Below are 19,143 nucleotides of genomic sequence, written 5' to 3'. Positions count from 1 at the left end.
AATCCAACTAAAGTAATTTACGTTATAATATGAATAAGACATGCAGAAATAGTGTCATTTTTTAAAAACCTTTGAATACAACTAAAACTCACATTGGTGGAATTGCAGGCAATAACAATGTAAAAAAAAACTCAGTTAAAAACAAAGTATTTTTGACAAATAGGTCACCACTGTTAACTAAACTGTTCCCTTTATTAGACTTTATTCTCTTCTCTACGCTGAGAATACATATTCAGTGCCAGCCTTAAGTGTTTTAAATGGACTTTCAAGACAACACAGGCAATAGGGACACCAGAAAAGGGAGACAGGTTGGGGCAGGTTAGGAGTGGCTACATATGGGCTGTTTATAAGTTGGACGTTTGTAAACGGGAGTACTTAGAGACTCCGGTGTCATCAAAGTGACAGCAGTAAATGAGTGTAGTGCAGCAGGTGAGAACAGTGCCTGGACTCAAGCAAACTCCCCCTGGGTGCCTTTGGGTTGGTTAACCCCTTATTCTCAGTTTCTTTATCTGTTAAACCAGGCTTTGGGATCTATTTCAGAGGGTCATGATTGGGATGAAAAGAGATGATATATAGAAATGGCTTAGCATTTAGTGAAGTGCGGAATAAGTGGTGCAGATAATATTTGCTTTAATTTTCACAATAACAACAGCAAATGTAATCATGGGCATGAGAAATTAATATGACAAGGTCAGAACGAAACGGTGAAGAAATAATTGAGCTAATGAAAAGGATTCTAGGGCAACTCAGAGGTCATTGAATGTTCCTTTTATTCTCAGAGAATTCAAGCATCAGAAATCTAAAAGGAAAAATTCAATTTAGGGGGAAAGAATTTATGAATCTTCAAGGGATATGGATTTAAAAAAAAAACAAGAGGCTGAAACATGATGTGTGGTGAGAAATTACAAACTAAATTGCTGAAATGAAGAAATTAGGTTATCAGGGTTGATGTTAAATGAGCCTGGCCCTTAGAAAGCAGTTAACGGGCACACATGTAGGCCTGGCCGTTTCGCTGCTCCTTAATCTGAATACTGAAAGACTACATTTATAAAAAGTAAAATTGTAAACATGGATAGGTGGGCTTGTACAAATCACTAAGAAAATGCTTGAAGATACATATATTTAGGAGAAGCGAAGAAACGGAGGCTTATTTTATAGCAGTGATTGAAATAAAATGCTTGGGAAAATTTTTTGGCCTAAGCAGAAAAGTTGAATTGCTAGCAGCATAGAACACAGGCCAGCAGCAGAACAGCTGAAGTAGGCTTTGTGCCCACTGGAGGGATTGCTGCTGAAGCATCCAGAACCTGGTACTCACATGAAACAGACCCCGCTGTGCTGCTGTGAGTGAGGTGGGATCCTCTGACGAATAGAGCAGAAAAATTCCAATAGGAGTGATCTCAGTAACTCAGTCTCTACTCTGCAAGGCCCTCATGGAGGAAGTTAAAATGTCCCAGAGGAAGTAATGAAGCTTCCTTTCTTGGAAGAAGCAGTTTATTATTTCGTACACAGAGGCAGGATTCAGATTTTCAAGAAACTCTGATAGGCTTCGTCCAGCCAAATATCTGACAGAATGGCTTCATCTTTAAAAATCAGAATTAAGGTCCCCTATCTGTGGTCTCCATCCCTGGCCAGGTCAAGAAATCTTACCACTCACTGATGAGGAAAACACGGCAGGAATGCCAGTGGCTGCATCTGGATTTCTTCAGTGCAACACCCCCTTTCTCTACCCTTCTATTCTGCTGTGTTGCCTTCATTTCTTTATAACCCTCCAGTCAGCTAGCTTCAAGATCTGTAGCAAAATCCCAAGAGAAACTCCTGGAATTAAGTGAAGTTGCTCACATGGGAGCATAGGAGGAAAAAAGAGACAAGTCACGTTACCCGGAAGCATTCTTACTACCAAGCTTCCAAACTTCGCCACCAAGGTTCTGAGAAAGTCAGAGTGTGGGTGCAGTTGTCACTTCTTAACATTCTCTCCTCTCCTTCCCCAGTTGAGGGTGACTTCTGTCCCGAGTTCTGCATACTTTAGATTGCTTTCTGGCCCCAAACCAGGCCATAACCCTTCTGGACTGTCAGGCTGCTTGTCTTGGAGCCAGACAGCTTCCAAGCCTTTTATTAGTCACCTGCTGTGTACTTGTCTGCAATCAGTCTCTGGTTGTTCCTTTATCAAGTATATTTATAAAGAGAGATAAAGCTAGCTTTTAAAATATAGGTTATTAAGCTAGTAAGTAAGAGCAGCCATATATAATATGGCCCCTGAAGCACAAGAGATATTACTGGTAGTCTTATCCAGGCCAGATTGAAACAACTTCAGTCTCACCTACAAACTTGACAAATGGCTATATAAGCCTAATGAAAAGAGAGTTGGAAATTGAAATGAAAAAGGAACTAGAGAAAAATCATATTTTAAAAGCCTCTATATTCTCTTTTGCCTCTTCCATATTTTCTTATTCATGCCAGTGAAGGTAGATTTCTCATCTATAGTCTATTACATCCACCAAATAGAATTTAAAACTAATGAAAAATTTTTCTATATACATTTGTGTAATTTCTTCTTTATCTGTGAGATAAATAAAGGAATGGATGATCAATATATCTTCATGGGAGAAGAGGCCATTGGAAGTATACCTTCTTGCCATTGGTGTGCATTATTCATAACCACAGTAGCAGCCATGTTCACAGCACAACTTTTGAAGTCTTGATTACAGTAATAGAGATACATAGCCAGTTTTGTTAGTCAGTCTGCAATTTGTTTTTAGTGACTATGATTAAATATAGACTGCAGAGTAGTATTAAAAATGTGGACTCTCAAACCAAACTGCCTGGGTTCAAATCCTACCTGTCAATATTTGAGTGGCCTTGGGCATGTTAGTTAACATCCTTGTGCCTAGGTTTCTTATTCTGGAAGATGTGCTAAAATATAGTACCTACCTCATAGGATTGCTTTCAAGATTAAATCTATTTATGTATATGTATAGCTCAAACAGAGTTTGGAATGTAGTAAGGAATACGTAAATGTTAGCTGTGATATGATGATGGTGGTGGTGATGATGATGATGATGGTGGGGAAGAAGAAGAAAAAGAAGAATCATTTCCAGCAGATAACTTGCTCTTACCAAAGCCCTTCGGGGCTCAGGTCTATATTTGTTGCCATCAACAATCTACTAGGTACAGCTAAGCATATCTTTAAGGTAATCCTAAAAATATATGGGTGGAAAGGGAGCTAAAGTATAAAGATTAAGGATAATTTTAAAAGTCTAAAAATTGATTAGGGTTGTATTATTTTTACCAGTTTAGTCAAATCTTTATCCAAAATTATTTCTCTTGCCATTTCTATTCTCTAGCAAACTGGATGTACTTCAACTTTAATTTAAAGAGAGAGAGAGAAAATTATTTTTGCACACGAATTTATCTATATCTGCGCGCGCACACACACACACACACACACCCCCTAGAGGTGAGGCAAAGGAGAATTTCTCTTCTCCATATTTTAGCTGATGGAAGCAATAGCTATTCATTTCTTCCTCGTCTCATAAATACAAATATACTTCACTTTAAGTAAAAGATCCATACTTAAAAACTTAATGGTAAATAATTTTAGTGGAATTTTAGAAATTTGGTGTTTTTATGTGTGAGTAATCTTTGAATGCTAAAGTTTCCAACTTTAGGTACCTTTTTCCCTCAACATCTTGTATTAGTTTGCTAAGACTGCCACAACCAAATGCCACAGACTAGGTAGCTTAAACAAAAGAAATTAATTTTCTCGCAGTTCTGGAGGCTTGGGGTCTAAGATCAAAGTGTTGACAGGTTTGGTTTATTCTGAGACCGTCCTTGGCTACAGATGGCTATCTTCTTGCTGTGTGTTCACAAGGTCATTTCTCTGTGAATTGGCTTAGGACCCGCCCATATGACCTCATTTTACCTTACTTACTTCTTTAAAGACCCTATCTACAAGTACAGTCACATTCTGAGGTACGAGGAGTTAGGACTACGATATGTGAATTTGGGGGATACACAGTTCAAGCACAACATATTTCTAACAAACAATTAATGGTCTTTTAAAATAACTTTTACTGCCTTATAAAAGTGTATTTGGTTATAATATGAATAGAGATTTTAAAGCAAGTAACTATAGCTATTTCATTTCAAACTTTAAAACTGCTGAAATTTTGTTACTTTTTCTCTTTCTCCAACTACCTTGTCATATCCTAGGAGATGAAATATTTTTTGTGCTTGCAAGTTCAGTTTTTAAATTATTTTGCTTAGTGATAAAACCACATTTAAATTTAAATATGGTTTCCTCGACCATAATTTGGTTTTGACATTCAAGCCGTGGGTCTTTTTTTCTTTACATGTATTTGTTAATTGCCACCCATTACTATATAACCACATGTCAGGCCAAGAAATATGGAGAGGATATTTTTTAATTATGAAGAATTCATTTGAGGTAACTAGGGCAACACTTCATATGTTATAGAACACTATAAAATTAGAGAAAAAAAATTATAATTTCTCCCTTTTTAGTAAATATAATGTTGCTAAAAACTGACAAAAGAATTTTAAGTAACTTGTATTCAGCTACCTGCTGCTAAAAGGGTCAGTGTATGAACAATAGCTGCTGTTGCCAATAGCATAATTTCTTTTTATATATTGCCTAAGAATACATGGAAGAAACATTTTCTTTTACCTCCAGAAAAAAAGAAATTCATTCATTCACCTTTGCTTTCATCAAGCCTCCAGAGCTGCTGGCTTGTTAACTAGAATACCTTACAGGGAATTCAAGGGTTCAATGATACGGGTCACCAAGAGGAGAGAGATCTTGCTGTATGAAATCAAAGAGGATATGGGAAACAAAGAAGGAAGAAAAGGTGATAAATAGGGCAGAAACATTATTTCCAACTCAAATTCCATATAATCTAGAAGCATTAAGTATTGACATATAAAAAATTACATGTATAAGAATGTTCAAAACAACAGAGAAATATGAAAACGTATATACCTTCTGAACCAACCATGGCATTTATCACCTCTTAAAATAAATATATTCTGCCTTATGTGATAATTATTTGCTTATTTTTTATCTTCTCGAGAATGGGGACTATATTTTTTTCATCTCGGTAGTCTCTCTAGTGGCAAACGCTTTTAGCACTCAAAGGAATATTTTTGCATGAATGAATATGGACATCAGTGCTGAGAGAAAGCTAGACTGTCAGGGATGGCATATGTTTGGAAAAAGCTTTAGAGGAGGTGAATGTCAAGTATTTTGTACCAAGGTAAGGACAAGTTACGAACTTTGGGAGAAGGTGTGGGTAGGTTTTTGTATGACAGTCAGAAGCAAACTTTCTAATGGGCATTTAATTATTGGTTTGTGTCCATAGTTAATCATAGTAGGAAGAAGGCTGAGAAAAAATTAGAAGATTTGGGCTCTAATTTTTATTCTACCACTTATGTAATAAGACTTTGGATAAACTACCGAATAGTTCTTCACAGCCCAGCTTTTTTATGTGTAAAAATTGAGGGACTTTGTAATCTATAAAGTGCTACTTGGTACTTTGAAGGCTGCATTGAAAAACACTATGTATTAACATTTGGTTTTTAGTCAACCTCATTATTAATTAATAAAATCATTTAATTTCATGGCCTAATATTTTAAATTAGGTTTGAAGTAGACATTCTATAGTTCATTTCCTGCATCTAATTGATTCAGTAATCTCTGATCAGTGTCAGATTCTCTATTAGATATATTTTCACAAAAGATTGAATCTCTCTATTTTTAAATTAACTTATGGCATAATATGATTTAGAGAATAAATTTATATGTGTAATATCTTTGCCTATTACTTCACATGAAATATTGGACAACTAGGTTTGAATTGACCCTCAATTCAAAACCTTTAGTCAATTAGGCAGTCAGTCAACTAAGGGAGCATGGAGCTATCTACACCTATAATTTCAGTTCAATTTGGCTAATTGAACATGTCTACGGCTTTATTATATAATAATATAAAACACACAAAAAATTAGTTGTAATTTTTTTTCAGTTGAAAGGATATTATTTATTAGCAAAATAAATGTACTAATGTTTTCCTAAATATGGGATTTTGATTATTTCTATTTCATCAGTTTCAAAGATTGCAAAACAAATACTTTAGTCTGAAAATAATAGAGCTAACCTATAAGAGAAAGAACTTTTTCCTGGTGATAACTTCAAGAGGTAGAAATAGTGTGTGTAAAAGGGTACAGAACTTAGCTTGGCACATGGGAGCACCCAGTAATGGTTGTTATTTTTATTATTTATTTTACATGTGACACAGGGGTAATAGAAAAACCTTACAGTGAACTTCATTCTCATGGGTGAGCAAAAATTTATTAGTTCAATACAGCTTCCTGACTAACAAAGAAATGGCTGTGATTTTAAGATTGGCCCTTTTCAGGTCATTTTCATGACTAGGCATACTCACAGCAAAGCTAACAGTCTTCAAGGTCCAGTCATGTTGCAACATGAAGAACATGTTGCTTCTTAAGCCCATTACCATTTTGTGCCCCACCCCAAAAGATGACCTGATTTTAAATGGAATGTAAAGGGGTTATTTCCATAGGACATAGAAATCTTTATCTTTTTATTAGTTTGCAAGCTACTGTTTTTTCTAATTATTTTAAAGTTTTGTTTGTTTAAGATCTATCCAGTTATAGCTACAAGTAGTGTTGTATAGTTACAAGTAGTGTTGTATTGTTATTTTTGTACAGTTTTTGTATTCTGGTTATACATGTCATTTTAGGTAGAGTTTTAAAAATTTCAGAAAATGAAGAAAGTCTTTATTTTAAAATATATACTTCAAACTGTGACTATTGAAAAAAGAAATGACTTAGGTTCTCTATTTGCTTGCCTGGTATCCCATTGAACATGAAATTATAGTTAACACATTTTTTAATGGAAAGACATAGAAAGACCTCAGTAGTAACAAGTTGCATAAACTTAGTCACGACACTGTTTTTTAATTTTCTCATCCTCAAAATTAAGAAGCTAGATTATATCCTCTTAGAGGTCACTTTCAACTTTAAAATACTGTGATTTCTTTTTAATAACCCAGTGATGAGTGAATAATTAAAAGTATGTGTCAGCATCAAATAACTTTCCTGGGCTTTTTTCTTAAACAAAGAGTGGCTCTATGCAAGTCCCCTTGTGTGTCTGAACATATTTTGTAATCTCAGGGGACGTTTGGTAGCTCCCTCTTTTCTAAAACTCAGAACTGCATGCCTGATAATTCTCTGAAGCTGGTCAGCTGTAATTCTGGCATCTGGTTCTGCAACGTTAAAAGAAGAAAAAAGTTTCCAGAAAAACAATCAATTGAATAGCAATCAAATGAAGGACTGAGTGAATGGAGGAAGGAAGGGAGAAAGAGAGGGAGAAATGAAAAAAGAAGAGAGGATGAAAGGAAACAAAGGAAGGAGGGATGGATGGAAGGAAAGAGGCAAGCAGGCTAAATCCTTCCGATCTAGGAGTTCATAATTGAATGAGGGAAACACAGGTACATAAGTGATGCTCTTACAAAATAGGCTGTGTTATCTGATATAATAAAACTTAGCCATGCAAAGGAAACATTAGGAGAGAAATTCTCATTTGGCTTGGAGAAACCTGGGAATACATTATAGAATAATCCATGAGGTGGAGGACATGTCAGGCAGAGGAAGAGCTGAAGCAAAGTTGCAGACGCATGTGAGCACGCTGTATGTTTAAGGAATAATTAGTAGTTCCTTAGAATGGAAATACACAAATTGCAGTACATATTAGGAGATAAGGATGGATAAGCTGACAGGGACTAGGTTACAGAGCGCTTTGGATCACTCGGTTAAAAATCTAGAATGTTCTTCATTATAACCATGGGCTTTGAAGGTATTTGAAGAAGTCACCAATATGAACAGATATTAATTCTAGTGCATCTTAAGATGCATTTATAAGGGAGATTAGAGACAGAAGTCCTATTCAGAGGCTACTGCTCTAGTCTAAGCAAGACGTAAATATTATTCCTCACCATGTTTTGACTGTTGCCTTCATCCCAAATGGTCTTAATGCAAACCCAACTAATGCTGCTGTATCTTCTAACACAAGGAATCAGAGTAGTGGGCCTCTTACAGATTTTCAACAGAATGTAATTATATCTGCCCTATTCCTGAATTTGGTAAGTCAGGGCGATGCTCACATCCTTTCAAGTTTCTCAGCACTTCGTGGTTATTCGGGCTATTATTTAGCCCTGATCTTCTTAGATACAAGTGCCTTGAGTTACTCTATGCTTTCTAAGGTATTATTATTTGGAAAGGAGCCTTCTCCATATCCCTAGTCCATTCATTTTTGTCATGTTTCTGCCTGCTTCACATTCTCAGGACCTTTGTCCTAATGCTATGTTCTCATGTTTTATTTCTGTTGCAGCTTTGGGGATGCTAGCTTGCCACTCAATATCTATAATATCTCCACCTTATATCCTAATAAACAATATAAATATTCTCTCAAAATTACAAAAATAAGCCATGGGATATTTAAAAATATTTACAAAGGACCAAGTATCAGGGATGCTTGTGGCTAAGGAGCATTTCTTTATGATATTTCTTAATTCTAGCTAGATCTTAAAGGTTTCTCATCCAAGGGTTTGGAAAAGCATTTAGTCACAATGATGGTATAAGTGCTTTAACACTGACTCTTCTCTCTTTTGGAAAAGTCTGGGCTTGTTGGTTTGCACTGACAGCAGGCATTCTGTTCTACTCTCTGTCAGCTTGGATATACATGAAATATTATATATATCAAAATGGGGTATTGTTATTTATATATTTAACAGTGTGGGAAAACAGACTTTGAGAATATTCTTAATTGAAGCAGAAATTTCAGGTGATATTTGTTTGAGATATTACTGAATAAATAAAGGGCATACAAATAAATATACAACTCATTAAAGTTATTGAAAAAGAAAGAAAACCCATTTACTTTATGTGGATATATCTAAATCAATAGATGACTAAGGAAGCAATATAGAAAATATTTGAAATTCTTTGTAAACCATAAAAACTATCCACATTTTAATAATTATTGGTGTTATGGTCACAGATTGTTGCATTCCCTGGTTTAACTTTCCTTGATGCCAAGTATAAGCACAATTACAAAAACTAACCCAGGTTAATAGTTTCAAGAATAAAAAACATGAATTTCCAAGTCAGGTTTGGTGTTTTCCTACGTTACGTAAAATAAGCCAACCCGGTGTCAAAGGACAATACCTTATTTTTTAAATGAGATATGGAATTAGGGACTTATTTATAATAAGACTTCACAGCTCTTTTCAAGTTTTTTTTTTAATAAGTCAAGGCAAAATGTTTGAGATGATAGCCAAATGTTGATGAAAACTGAATTATAGTCTAGAGCCTCTTTAATTTCATCACAGACTATGCCTCATTATTATCATGGTAAATATTTACTATGTGTCAAGACCTGTGATCTCATTTAAAGCTCACAGCAGGCTCAGAGAAGTTAAGAGACTTGCCCAAGATTACATAGCTACCAGTAAGTGGGAGAGCAGTTGCACATCAGTGTATTTCAACTCTATAGCTCATGGCCATTATGATACGTTGCTTCTCATCATCAAAATCAGATGATAGATTTTCAGGCATCATAGATTATCTCAATATTGTTAGTGAAAGAATGTTCCTTTAGTCATTTCCATGAAGTCTGAAAATATTTTTACTGACACAGAACAAAACGAATGGTATACCATTCAGGTTTGCATTCACATGTTTGTAACAAAAATAAAGCCTGACAAGAGAATCTGAAGAAATCCAAACAGCAGCCCACGGCTGATACTGCTGTTTAAGGAGCCAAACTTCCCGTTCCCTGTTCTTAGTGTAGGACATTCATGCTCGCTGTCACAGAATGACTGCTGCACCCCTCTGCCCATGTTTAAACTCTAATCAGAAAAAAAAAAAAGCAAAGAGGGAAAAGCAAATGGCCACCCCAGCTGAGTCAGCCCACTGTAACCAGAAAAGTAGTAGCTCTTTCCAACCCCAGTCCCTGGTTCCTGCTTACCTCACAGTGACCAGACCCAAGTCAAATGATCACCCTAGCTACAGGGAATCCTGGAAAATGAAGTTGTTTGTTTTTGTTCTCGTTGTTGGACTACTGAAATAAATCTGGATTCTTTTAGTAAAGAACAAAAAAAGAGAAAGAATATTGGTAGGCGTTCAGCAGCAACTGAGACCAATATATAGGTGTGGTAGACTTGAGTTACCCACATGAAAGGCCAGAAACTCATTCGTACACTCCTAATAGCTAAATATCCAGATATTTGTTACCGTAAAATTAGTAAGTGATATTTCTTGACTAATTAGAGTGGACAATATCGAAGAAGGAGAAGTCAAAGATAACTCACACATTTTCTATGTTTTAGTTCAATATTGAGCCTATTATAGGAGATGGGAGATACATGAATAGTTGGTTTGGGGTGAAAGAGAATAAATTTGGTTTTGGCCACATGGATTTGATGTACGTGCAAAACAGCATATGCACGATGCCCTGGAAATAACTGGAAATACAGGTCTGAAGCTTGGGAGATGAGTGAGAGCAGATGATAAGGATTTATTAGTCATTACGTGGTAGTGAAAATGCATAGATAATGGATTGGATCATCCTGGGGGGAGATATTCATAGTGAAAAGAAAAGGCTAACAATCAAAATTTGGGGAAAATATAATTTAAAATCAGGTCAGGGAATGTGAAGCTGGCAAAGGAGATTAAGAAGGAATAGTGAGGGAGACTGGTGAGAAACCATGAGTGACGGTATCTGAGAAGACATTTATGGAAACATTTCAGAAGGATAGAGGGCTTCAATAATACTAGATGTGACAGCAAAATCAAGCAAGAAGAAAACTAAAGACACTACCAGCTGGTAAATTAGGATATTATTGATCGTTTTGTTTGTTTTTAAGAACAATTTCAGTAAACAGTAGAGTAGATTTCTTCTGAGGAAGAAAGTGATAAATGCATTTGTTAAGGGCAAAAACATGAGTTCTGTAGCTACCTGAGATCTGTAAACCTGGAATTTCATTGCAGAACTGGCATTTCCATTTCTAAAACTTATGAGAAGTTAATGGAAATAAATAACAGGTGATGAGATCAGCTGATTGCTAATAGATACAGAGCTCCCCCAGAGCTCTAAATTAAGAGAGTCATAATTGACTACTAGCTATAATTCCTTCTCTACAAATTCTCCAGGAAAAATTATTAAGCTTACAAGTTTTCCTGAGACCAAAAGACAGTTGGCTCCTTGGTATGTTTTGGCTTATAGGCTAACGGCTACTCTTTTTATTATTACAGTTTTTTTCCCTTAAGCTCTTTTTGCTGTTCCATCTTTCACAAGATTTCCCTGGATGAGTAATTTTACAGATAGGACATCTTATTGCCCCTTACTCATTGTTTCCAGATTAATCTCAGGGAATCGTACAGACAATGCATGTATTTCTAAATCCCATGCTTGGTAGTATACACCAAATCTGCACTTGGTAACTTAGTAACTTGAAAGCAGCCATAGTGGGAGTATTTGTTCCTCAGAAATTAGCAAACTCTGTAAATCAGAACTCTTGGATACCTGGTTGTTAACCATATGTCAGTGCACCACTGCCTATACCCACCATGGAGAATAAAAGGGTCAGGTGACTAAACTCTATTCAGCTATTACCACAGTATTTTATACTCTAACTTGATGCTTCATACTGAAGATAATACTCTAGGATACAGTCCAGATAAAACAACCATTCCATTCATTTTTACTCATTAAACATTTATTGAGTTGCTACTATATGCCAGGCAAGGATCTAGATAATGGGAATACATACTAAAATATTAAGACAGTTATTATCCTCAGAGATTTTAAATCTAGCAAGATAGATAGGTAGATCATTATGTGTGTGTGGGGGGGGGGGGGAGAGATACACACGTGATAAAACTGTGAGAAAAGCATGAGGAAAGTAGCTTATGAACACACAGGGCAGTAACAAATTCTCCTTGAAGGAATTAAGGAAGAGTTTTCTAGTGGGAATTTCATTTGCAGAATATTATTTACAAGGCTGAATCTTAAATTAGCCTTCAATTTTCTGTAGCTTTTCCTCACTTCCTTCTCCCTCTCAAGTGAAGACCTTATCATGCAATACCCTCTTGAGGAGTCCTATCTACACAAAATTATCTCTAATAGATTTTTACACAGTGCAACATTCAAATCAAGCACCAATAAGAGCCTTAGCTAGGATAAAAGGAAAATTATCTGGAAGTAGCTCCTCAAAGGGAGAGTCCCTGCAGTTGTGGTACTTATCAAGAAACAACAGGACTCTCTTTGAATTATGATCTGAAATCCTATAAAAATCGGTTAGCGCAAAGGATAGCATCATCTTGCTGACATGATTATTTTATTGACCACAGGGCGAAGACTCCCCGTGCTCTGTTCTTGTCTCCTCTAGCCCCCAAGACTGGTGTCAAGAGCCCTGTCCAGAACTTCAGCTTCTCTGTGTTCCAAAGATTTTGTTTGCCCTATTTTTTCCCAATCTTATGATCTACTCTGAATGTGATATGAATATTCCTCCAACTATTTCTTGATGACATAAAACATTTTTTCTTCAAACTTGGACTTTTTTAGTGCCTGGTATTTTGCAATAACCAATCCTTGGACTAGATTTTTAGACAACATGGCAGTTTTCTGGTAACAAGCAATGTTCAAAGGAACTCATAATCTCACCCCTGTGTTTTGTGCAAGAAGTTCACGTACAAAGCTCAAATAACATGAGTTGGTGAAATGGCTGTTAGAGAAATCAAACTAGGAAATTACCTAATCTAAGAGCTTCCAATAAGTATACTGGAAAAACGAAAATCTTATTTTAGAAATTTGAATTTACTTTTTTCTCAAGAATATTATTCTAAAATTTTAATAATAACTTTCCTTTTAATAGAGCTTTGATGATATGCTATTACTTTCCACTAATGTTAGATAAATAGGGAGGACATTAACTTTTCTAGGCCACTTAGGAACTCTTTAGAGTCTGGAACATCCTGAAGAATAATAGTTTCCTGTAAATTTTTCTGGTTCATGATGTGCTTAATAGTAATGTACAAAACATCAAAATGCTGTCGGGAAAAGCTTCCTTACTCTCTTCCAAGATTTTAATGATCCCAATCAGGGCACAATTTTCAGCTGAGATTGTATAATCCTATGCAATAAATCTTCTTTGTTTTCGTTCCATTAAAGAGAATGGTGAGCATATCATCCATTGTTCATCTGTCAGCTGTAAACTAATACATGCTAATCGTTGAAAACATTTTTTATTGTATAGTGCCAAGACAACACCAACCATTTTCTAAATAAGTGAACTTATTTGCATTCATAACTACCTTGGTACAATAATAATTTAGCTGCTTCTATCTCACTGTTAAACTATAAACTTTTGTTTACCATACTTTAGGAAAAGAAAAAATATAGTTAGGAAATTGTTTTAAAAAATAAATTGTTTTAAAAGTTAACTCTAGTATTAGGTCATTTATTACTTTGATTTCTGGGGGGTTTTGGAGTTGTATGTATATATGAAGATATTATATTCTAAGTATATTCAAAATATGTTCTTCTGAAGTTTTATTTATAAAAATATTTTTCCCATTATTTCTCACTTTCTGTATTTCTCATTCTGTTTATCATATGTAAATTTGTAATGGAAACTTGAGCCCTACCCCAAAGGTAAACATATCAGTTGCTTAGAAGTAGACAGAGAAATGCACTTAATGCAAGCCTTGAGAAGGTAGTAGAATCATCATCAAACTAGAGCTTTAACTAATTTGCATACTTTCTTTATATAAACTTTTCCATTCAGTGTCTTTTTATTTAATGACTTTCTGCTTAGGCACTGGAAATGAGCAGTTGCTATGTGCTAAGCGCACTACTGAGTATTTTAAACATATCATGTCTCTTCCTCCTCACAAAAATCCTTACAAAGGGATTTATCCTTATCTTACTGGTATGAAAACTAAGGCATAGAGTTTAAATTAAATTAAATCTTTGACTCTTAGGTGCGAAAAGAGTTACAAGAATAAGGAAGATATTATCCTGGCCTTCAGGAGCTTATATTCTAGTAAAGAGTATGAAATTAGACATGAACACACTTACACATACACACATGTACCCCTTTAACATGAAGTAGTATGTTGAATTCTATAAAAGCATAAAACTGTAATATAGCATGTGGAAACTTATCTTTCCCTAAATTTTTCATTTCCAAAATTTTAGCTGAGCAAACTAGATTATCTAAGAGGTCTTAACCAAACATACGTGCAATGTACCCCACGTGGTTTTTTTAACCAAATTCTTAAGCCTTAGGCTAGCCTGTATGCACCTATGAATCATAGCAACAGAAGCAAAGTCATGACAACTTAAAAAGACAAAGGTTAGAGTATGCAAAGTCAGAATCCTAACTAGTGAAATACAAAAGTCAAGTAAAATGTAGGTTTCAGAAATGAAGGCATAGCAATCAGACAAGAACCAATCAGGGAGACAGGGGATACACAGGAACAAGTTGGCTTTGGATATCAAAATGAAGTACTAGAAACAAATATTAAAAATGTAGCATCTTCTGTGTCAGTCAAGAAGTGTCGTGTATTTCCTGCCGAGATAAAGCTATTTCTCATCCTGTAGTTGGGAATCAGCAGTTGTTGGTAAGATCATGGGATGTGGATGAAGCTGGTCAAATGGGGAAGGTGAGACCTGAGGACATACTAGGAGTCAGTGGAAAAGTTTGCTTTAATATTTAAATTTTTTTATAAACATATGTTCTGAAATGAATCTCTTGAACATATGTAGAAATGATTATATTCTTATTGTAGCTTAGAGCAGCCTTAAAATAATATATTGATTGTTGGTTCTACCCAATATTTTTTTCAGTGAAGATGTACCTGGAATGATACTGAAACAGTATTCAACTACTATCTAATCATCATCACCATCATCGTCATCATCATTTGTCATTTATTAAACACTTGTTCTATGTTGATATTGTGCCAAGTGTTTTTTACATACATTATCTTAATCCTTGCAGCAAACCTAGGAAATGGGTACAGCGGTCTGTATTTTAACACATACAGAACTGGGACTTACAGAAGCAATTGGCCCAAGATTACAAACTTAATAATTTGTGAGGCCAAAATTCAGATCAACAATTCAGTCTCACTCCAAAGCGTGTGCTCTTAGTACCTTATTATTTCTCACCACCTCCTAGAGTTAAAATTTAGGGTTTTTCATCTGCTTTCAGTACATTTTTGTGTGCACTGGCTAACTTAGATAATGTTGGATCCACCCATTGGAATGTTATTCTACACAATGGCTGAAAACACTGTCACTTAAATTAAATTGTTTTTACTATTTTAAAGTGGCTTCAGTTTGAAAAAGATATCGTGGACCAAATGTTCTCCAAATAAATTCACTGTAAATAAGTAATTACCTTTAAAATCAACATGAGGTTTCTATTTACACAGATACTTCCTGAAAACAAGGCAGCAAGTTTTGCAGAACTTAAGTGTATATGTTTTTTGATACGTGAGAGTTTATCCAACAAAGTGGGAAGTTAAAAGGGACTAAGAAAGGCCAATATCTCACCTAATTTGAATGTATATTTCTAGATTAAGGATTTGGTTATTAAAATTTTATGGAGCCTTAAAAATAATTCCCTTATTTTACATTTGAAGAAAAGGATCAGTTATTAACTCAAAAATATATAACTAGACACAGAGAGATACTGGGGGGAAAAGAATCCAGATCATTTGAATCTGATTTAACGTTTATACTATACCCTATTGCCATTCAATTTATCTTAGCCAGAATGTTTATATCTCTCTAATATTTGCAGTGAATTGTTATTCTTACAGGATGGTTTATTAGGTAAAGATTCTTCAAATCACAGTAAATTGTTTATATAAGATAATCATCTTTCTAAGGCTTTGTGAAATTTGCTAGTATCTATGCTTAGAATAATCTCCATTGCAAAACTGACCAAATAAGGATGTTTCAACATTATGTTTGAAGTACATATAAATAAAGAAAACTCTATTAGCAGATAGTCTCTTAACCCATTAATAGCCATCAGTTAGTAATGATACAGCTATAATACTGTATTTATTTATATTATTAGATAGCAGACATGCATTATTTCTAATTTTCAAAACCCCAAAAGGAAGATATTATCCCTGTTATTTTATAAACAGACTTTTAAAGATTAAATAATTTGCTCAAGTTTACCTAGCTAGTAAGAGTTTTTCTCACTCCAGGTTTTCCAGACTCCAAAGTCTATTCTTTTTTACACCCCAAATGTCATTAACATAAAGCATTTATGATGGTTTTCAACTTACCAGAATATTTGAACACCCATAACACCCTGCATGCTGGCTGGGTCAGATAACTATTCGGTTATTTCAATTCCAGGAAGTTTGAACTATTGTAAATAATAATGACTTTTCTAGTATTTCTAGGATTCATCAAAATTCCAGCAACCACCCAAAATTTCAACTCTCTTTTTTCTTGGCTTTCCGTTCAAAAGTTAGTGTTTTAATAATTAGATTTTACATTATCTCTAGGTTTTCAGTGAAGCATAATGGATTTGAGAGAACATTGATGGCTACTAAAATTGGTCTTTATAAGTTACAATGGCAACCTTATCACACTTTTTTTTTTTTCAAATTTTGTACAGAATAAAACAATTCTGCTTCCTTATGTTTATTTCCCAGATTTCACCTAAATGTTCTTCCCCGGGGCCATTGCTATTGTGAAACTGTTTTAATGGCCTTCATTGGGGGGGGGGGGGTGAAAATGCTCTAATTGCCTTTGCTAAAAACAAGGGTTTCATATAAATTGAATTTTTCTTTTAGGATAATTGCCATTCACTTTTGTTTTCTATGCCACTGAGTGGGGTTTTGCAGTATCCTCTGTGGACAATTAAAGTGCTGAAGTAGGAGAAGCTAATAATTGCTTTGTGCAGTAATACTGACAACCTCTGCGTGTTTGTCAATCTGTGTTAACAGTACCGATCAGGATGGGATCCTCATAGAGGGGCAGATAATATTTCCACTAAATCTTCGGACAGTGATGTAAGTGATATATCCGCGGTTTCCAGGACTAGTAGTGCTTCTCGTTTCAGTAGCACAAGCTACATGTCCGTCCAATCAGAACGGCCAAGAGGAAACAAGAAAATCAGGTGAGTAAGGGGATTTTGGCAGGAAATTCTTTTCAACATATTTTAGGTCTTTGATTTTCTTTGGGTAAACATAAAATCATTTACTTCGAAAGGTTACTATGTGTCATGAAGACAGGAAGAACTTCTGAACATACCGCTTTGTATTATATTTTGGTCTATATTCAAACTACTGGCACAGAGAAGTTTTATAGAACATATAACATTTTTCTTCCTAGGCTACTTGATATGATATCATTAGTTCTTTTTTTCATGTTTGCTATTCAGAAAGTAATTCTCTTACTATTCTGTCTTTACTGAAATGAAAGTGATGGGTAAGTGAAGACTTGAATTTTTTAATGTTCCAAGGAATATGAAAAATGATATTTTGGAGGGCTTTTTACCTAGCTGAATATACTTCCATGATTCAGAATACATAAGAGTATTACTTTTTTAGTAGGATGGTCTCCCATTCTCCTGACACCATTATGAGGGCATGGGAAATTCCTCAGCCTCTCAAGAAAATTTGTAAATGTAGCATGTGTTACTATAATTCTCACTTATCACCTGACCTATAGATTTGATGGGCACCTAAGCTAATTTATTTCTTTACTCCCATTACATCAGAAAAAAAATCTATAATGGAGACCACCACCCTTTTCCATGCAACTTTGTGACAGGAAAATATGCTATAAAAACAATTATGACTAAGTGTTGCTTACACTGTGCTTGCTTCTGGTATACACTGGAAAGAAAAGTATTCAGTGTTTAAAAGATGTAATTTTTATTTATGTTTTTAGTAGTTTTCATTACATTTCTGTTTAATTTCATATGCATTTTTTTTCTTGACTTTTTCTTTCTTGTTTGTGTTTATTTGCATGCCTTCGATTTGTGTTGCTTTCAAAAGGCCAAAGGGAGTAGAAGAGGGAGGGCAAGAAGGGGATAAACACGAAGAGATAGTTCATGAGGAGGAAGAGGTAAAGCAAGAAAGACTTAATGAGAATGAGAAAGGGACAGAGATCACAAACACAAGTAATAAGGAGAAAAACAGAGAATCAGGAGACGAGGAAAAAGCACAAGATATACCTGAGCAAGGGAAAGAAAAAGAACAGTGGAATAAAGAGGATTTGCAAAGACGATTTTCACAAGATGATGACAGGTAAAATTTGCTTATTTTTGTAGACACTTCCCATTAGTAATGTAGCCCTTTGTCCTAGTTCTAAAGACTATTTTGCCATTTACATTTGGTTTATTTTCTTGTGTTTTATCTATTTAGCTTCTAATACAACTAATTCATATATTGCAAATTACTATCAATTAGATTGACTAATGAAACAGCCTTTAATTTATATCCACTAACTCTGAGGGTCTGATTTATTCAATTTTCTTTATGACCAGCTGAATCAAATGTAAATTTCCCTTAGTTCCTTTAGCGTTAATTGCTGCATATCTTCTCCATTGGTAGAGTCAAAATTTTTAAAATGAGATTCTGAAGGGCCTGAAAAAACTTAGCCTACTTCATAAAAAATATTATACACTGGAAACAAACTTTTAAAGCGATTGGCAAATTTGCTAGTAGAACGTAAGCTTTATTTGGTCTCTGGCTCCCTTGCTTCTTCTTAGTTTTCTGGTGGGTTCTAGCCTCGTTTTGAACACTGAGGAAGGTTGCGAATCAGGAGCAGTGCTCTTTGATACTCTGAAAAGAAAGGATAGATGCCCAGGGTTTATTAGAAAGCAAACACGTTGGGTTAAGTCCCTCTAAAAATTCAGGCAGCTAGAGAAACTGCCAGAGAAGGAACTTTGGACAGGAAAGAAAGGAGGAAACATAAGCAGCAAGGTATAAAAACAACCACGTTTTCATTTTCATAACACAGGCACCAAGTGGGTCTGAAGCTATCTTCACAGTGCTGTACTGAAA

At 35.0% G+C, this 19,143-nt stretch overlaps 1 protein-coding gene across 50 annotated transcripts in view; it reads left to right on the top strand.

Moving 5' to 3' along the window:
* The window catches only part of RIMS2 (regulating synaptic membrane exocytosis 2), a 601,125-nt gene that overhangs the window by 454,618 nt on the left and 127,364 nt on the right, over window positions 1-19,143 (top strand). For 20 of the 50 annotated variants that reach the window (XM_053208502.1, XM_027064049.2, XM_027064046.2 and 17 more), the window contains 2 exons: window positions 17,077-17,249; window positions 18,133-18,384. The exons of 12 other annotated variants lie outside the window; for them this stretch is intronic. In XM_053208502.1, coding sequence (XP_053064477.1) covers window positions 17,077-17,249; window positions 18,133-18,384 — 425 coding nt within the window. The remainder of the gene's footprint in view (window positions 1-17,076; window positions 17,250-18,132; window positions 18,385-19,143) is intronic. 18 more of the 50 variants (XM_053208508.1, XM_053208506.1, XM_027064061.2 and 15 more) reach the window with 1 other exon arrangement.

This window comes from Acinonyx jubatus, chromosome F2 (genome assembly GCF_027475565.1).
Source record: "Acinonyx jubatus isolate Ajub_Pintada_27869175 chromosome F2, VMU_Ajub_asm_v1.0, whole genome shotgun sequence".
In the NCBI taxonomy this organism is placed as follows: domain Eukaryota; kingdom Metazoa; phylum Chordata; class Mammalia; order Carnivora; family Felidae; genus Acinonyx; species Acinonyx jubatus.
The sequence above is the reverse complement of the archived record's forward strand: the minus strand, read 5'-3'. Positions and strand labels throughout refer to the sequence as shown.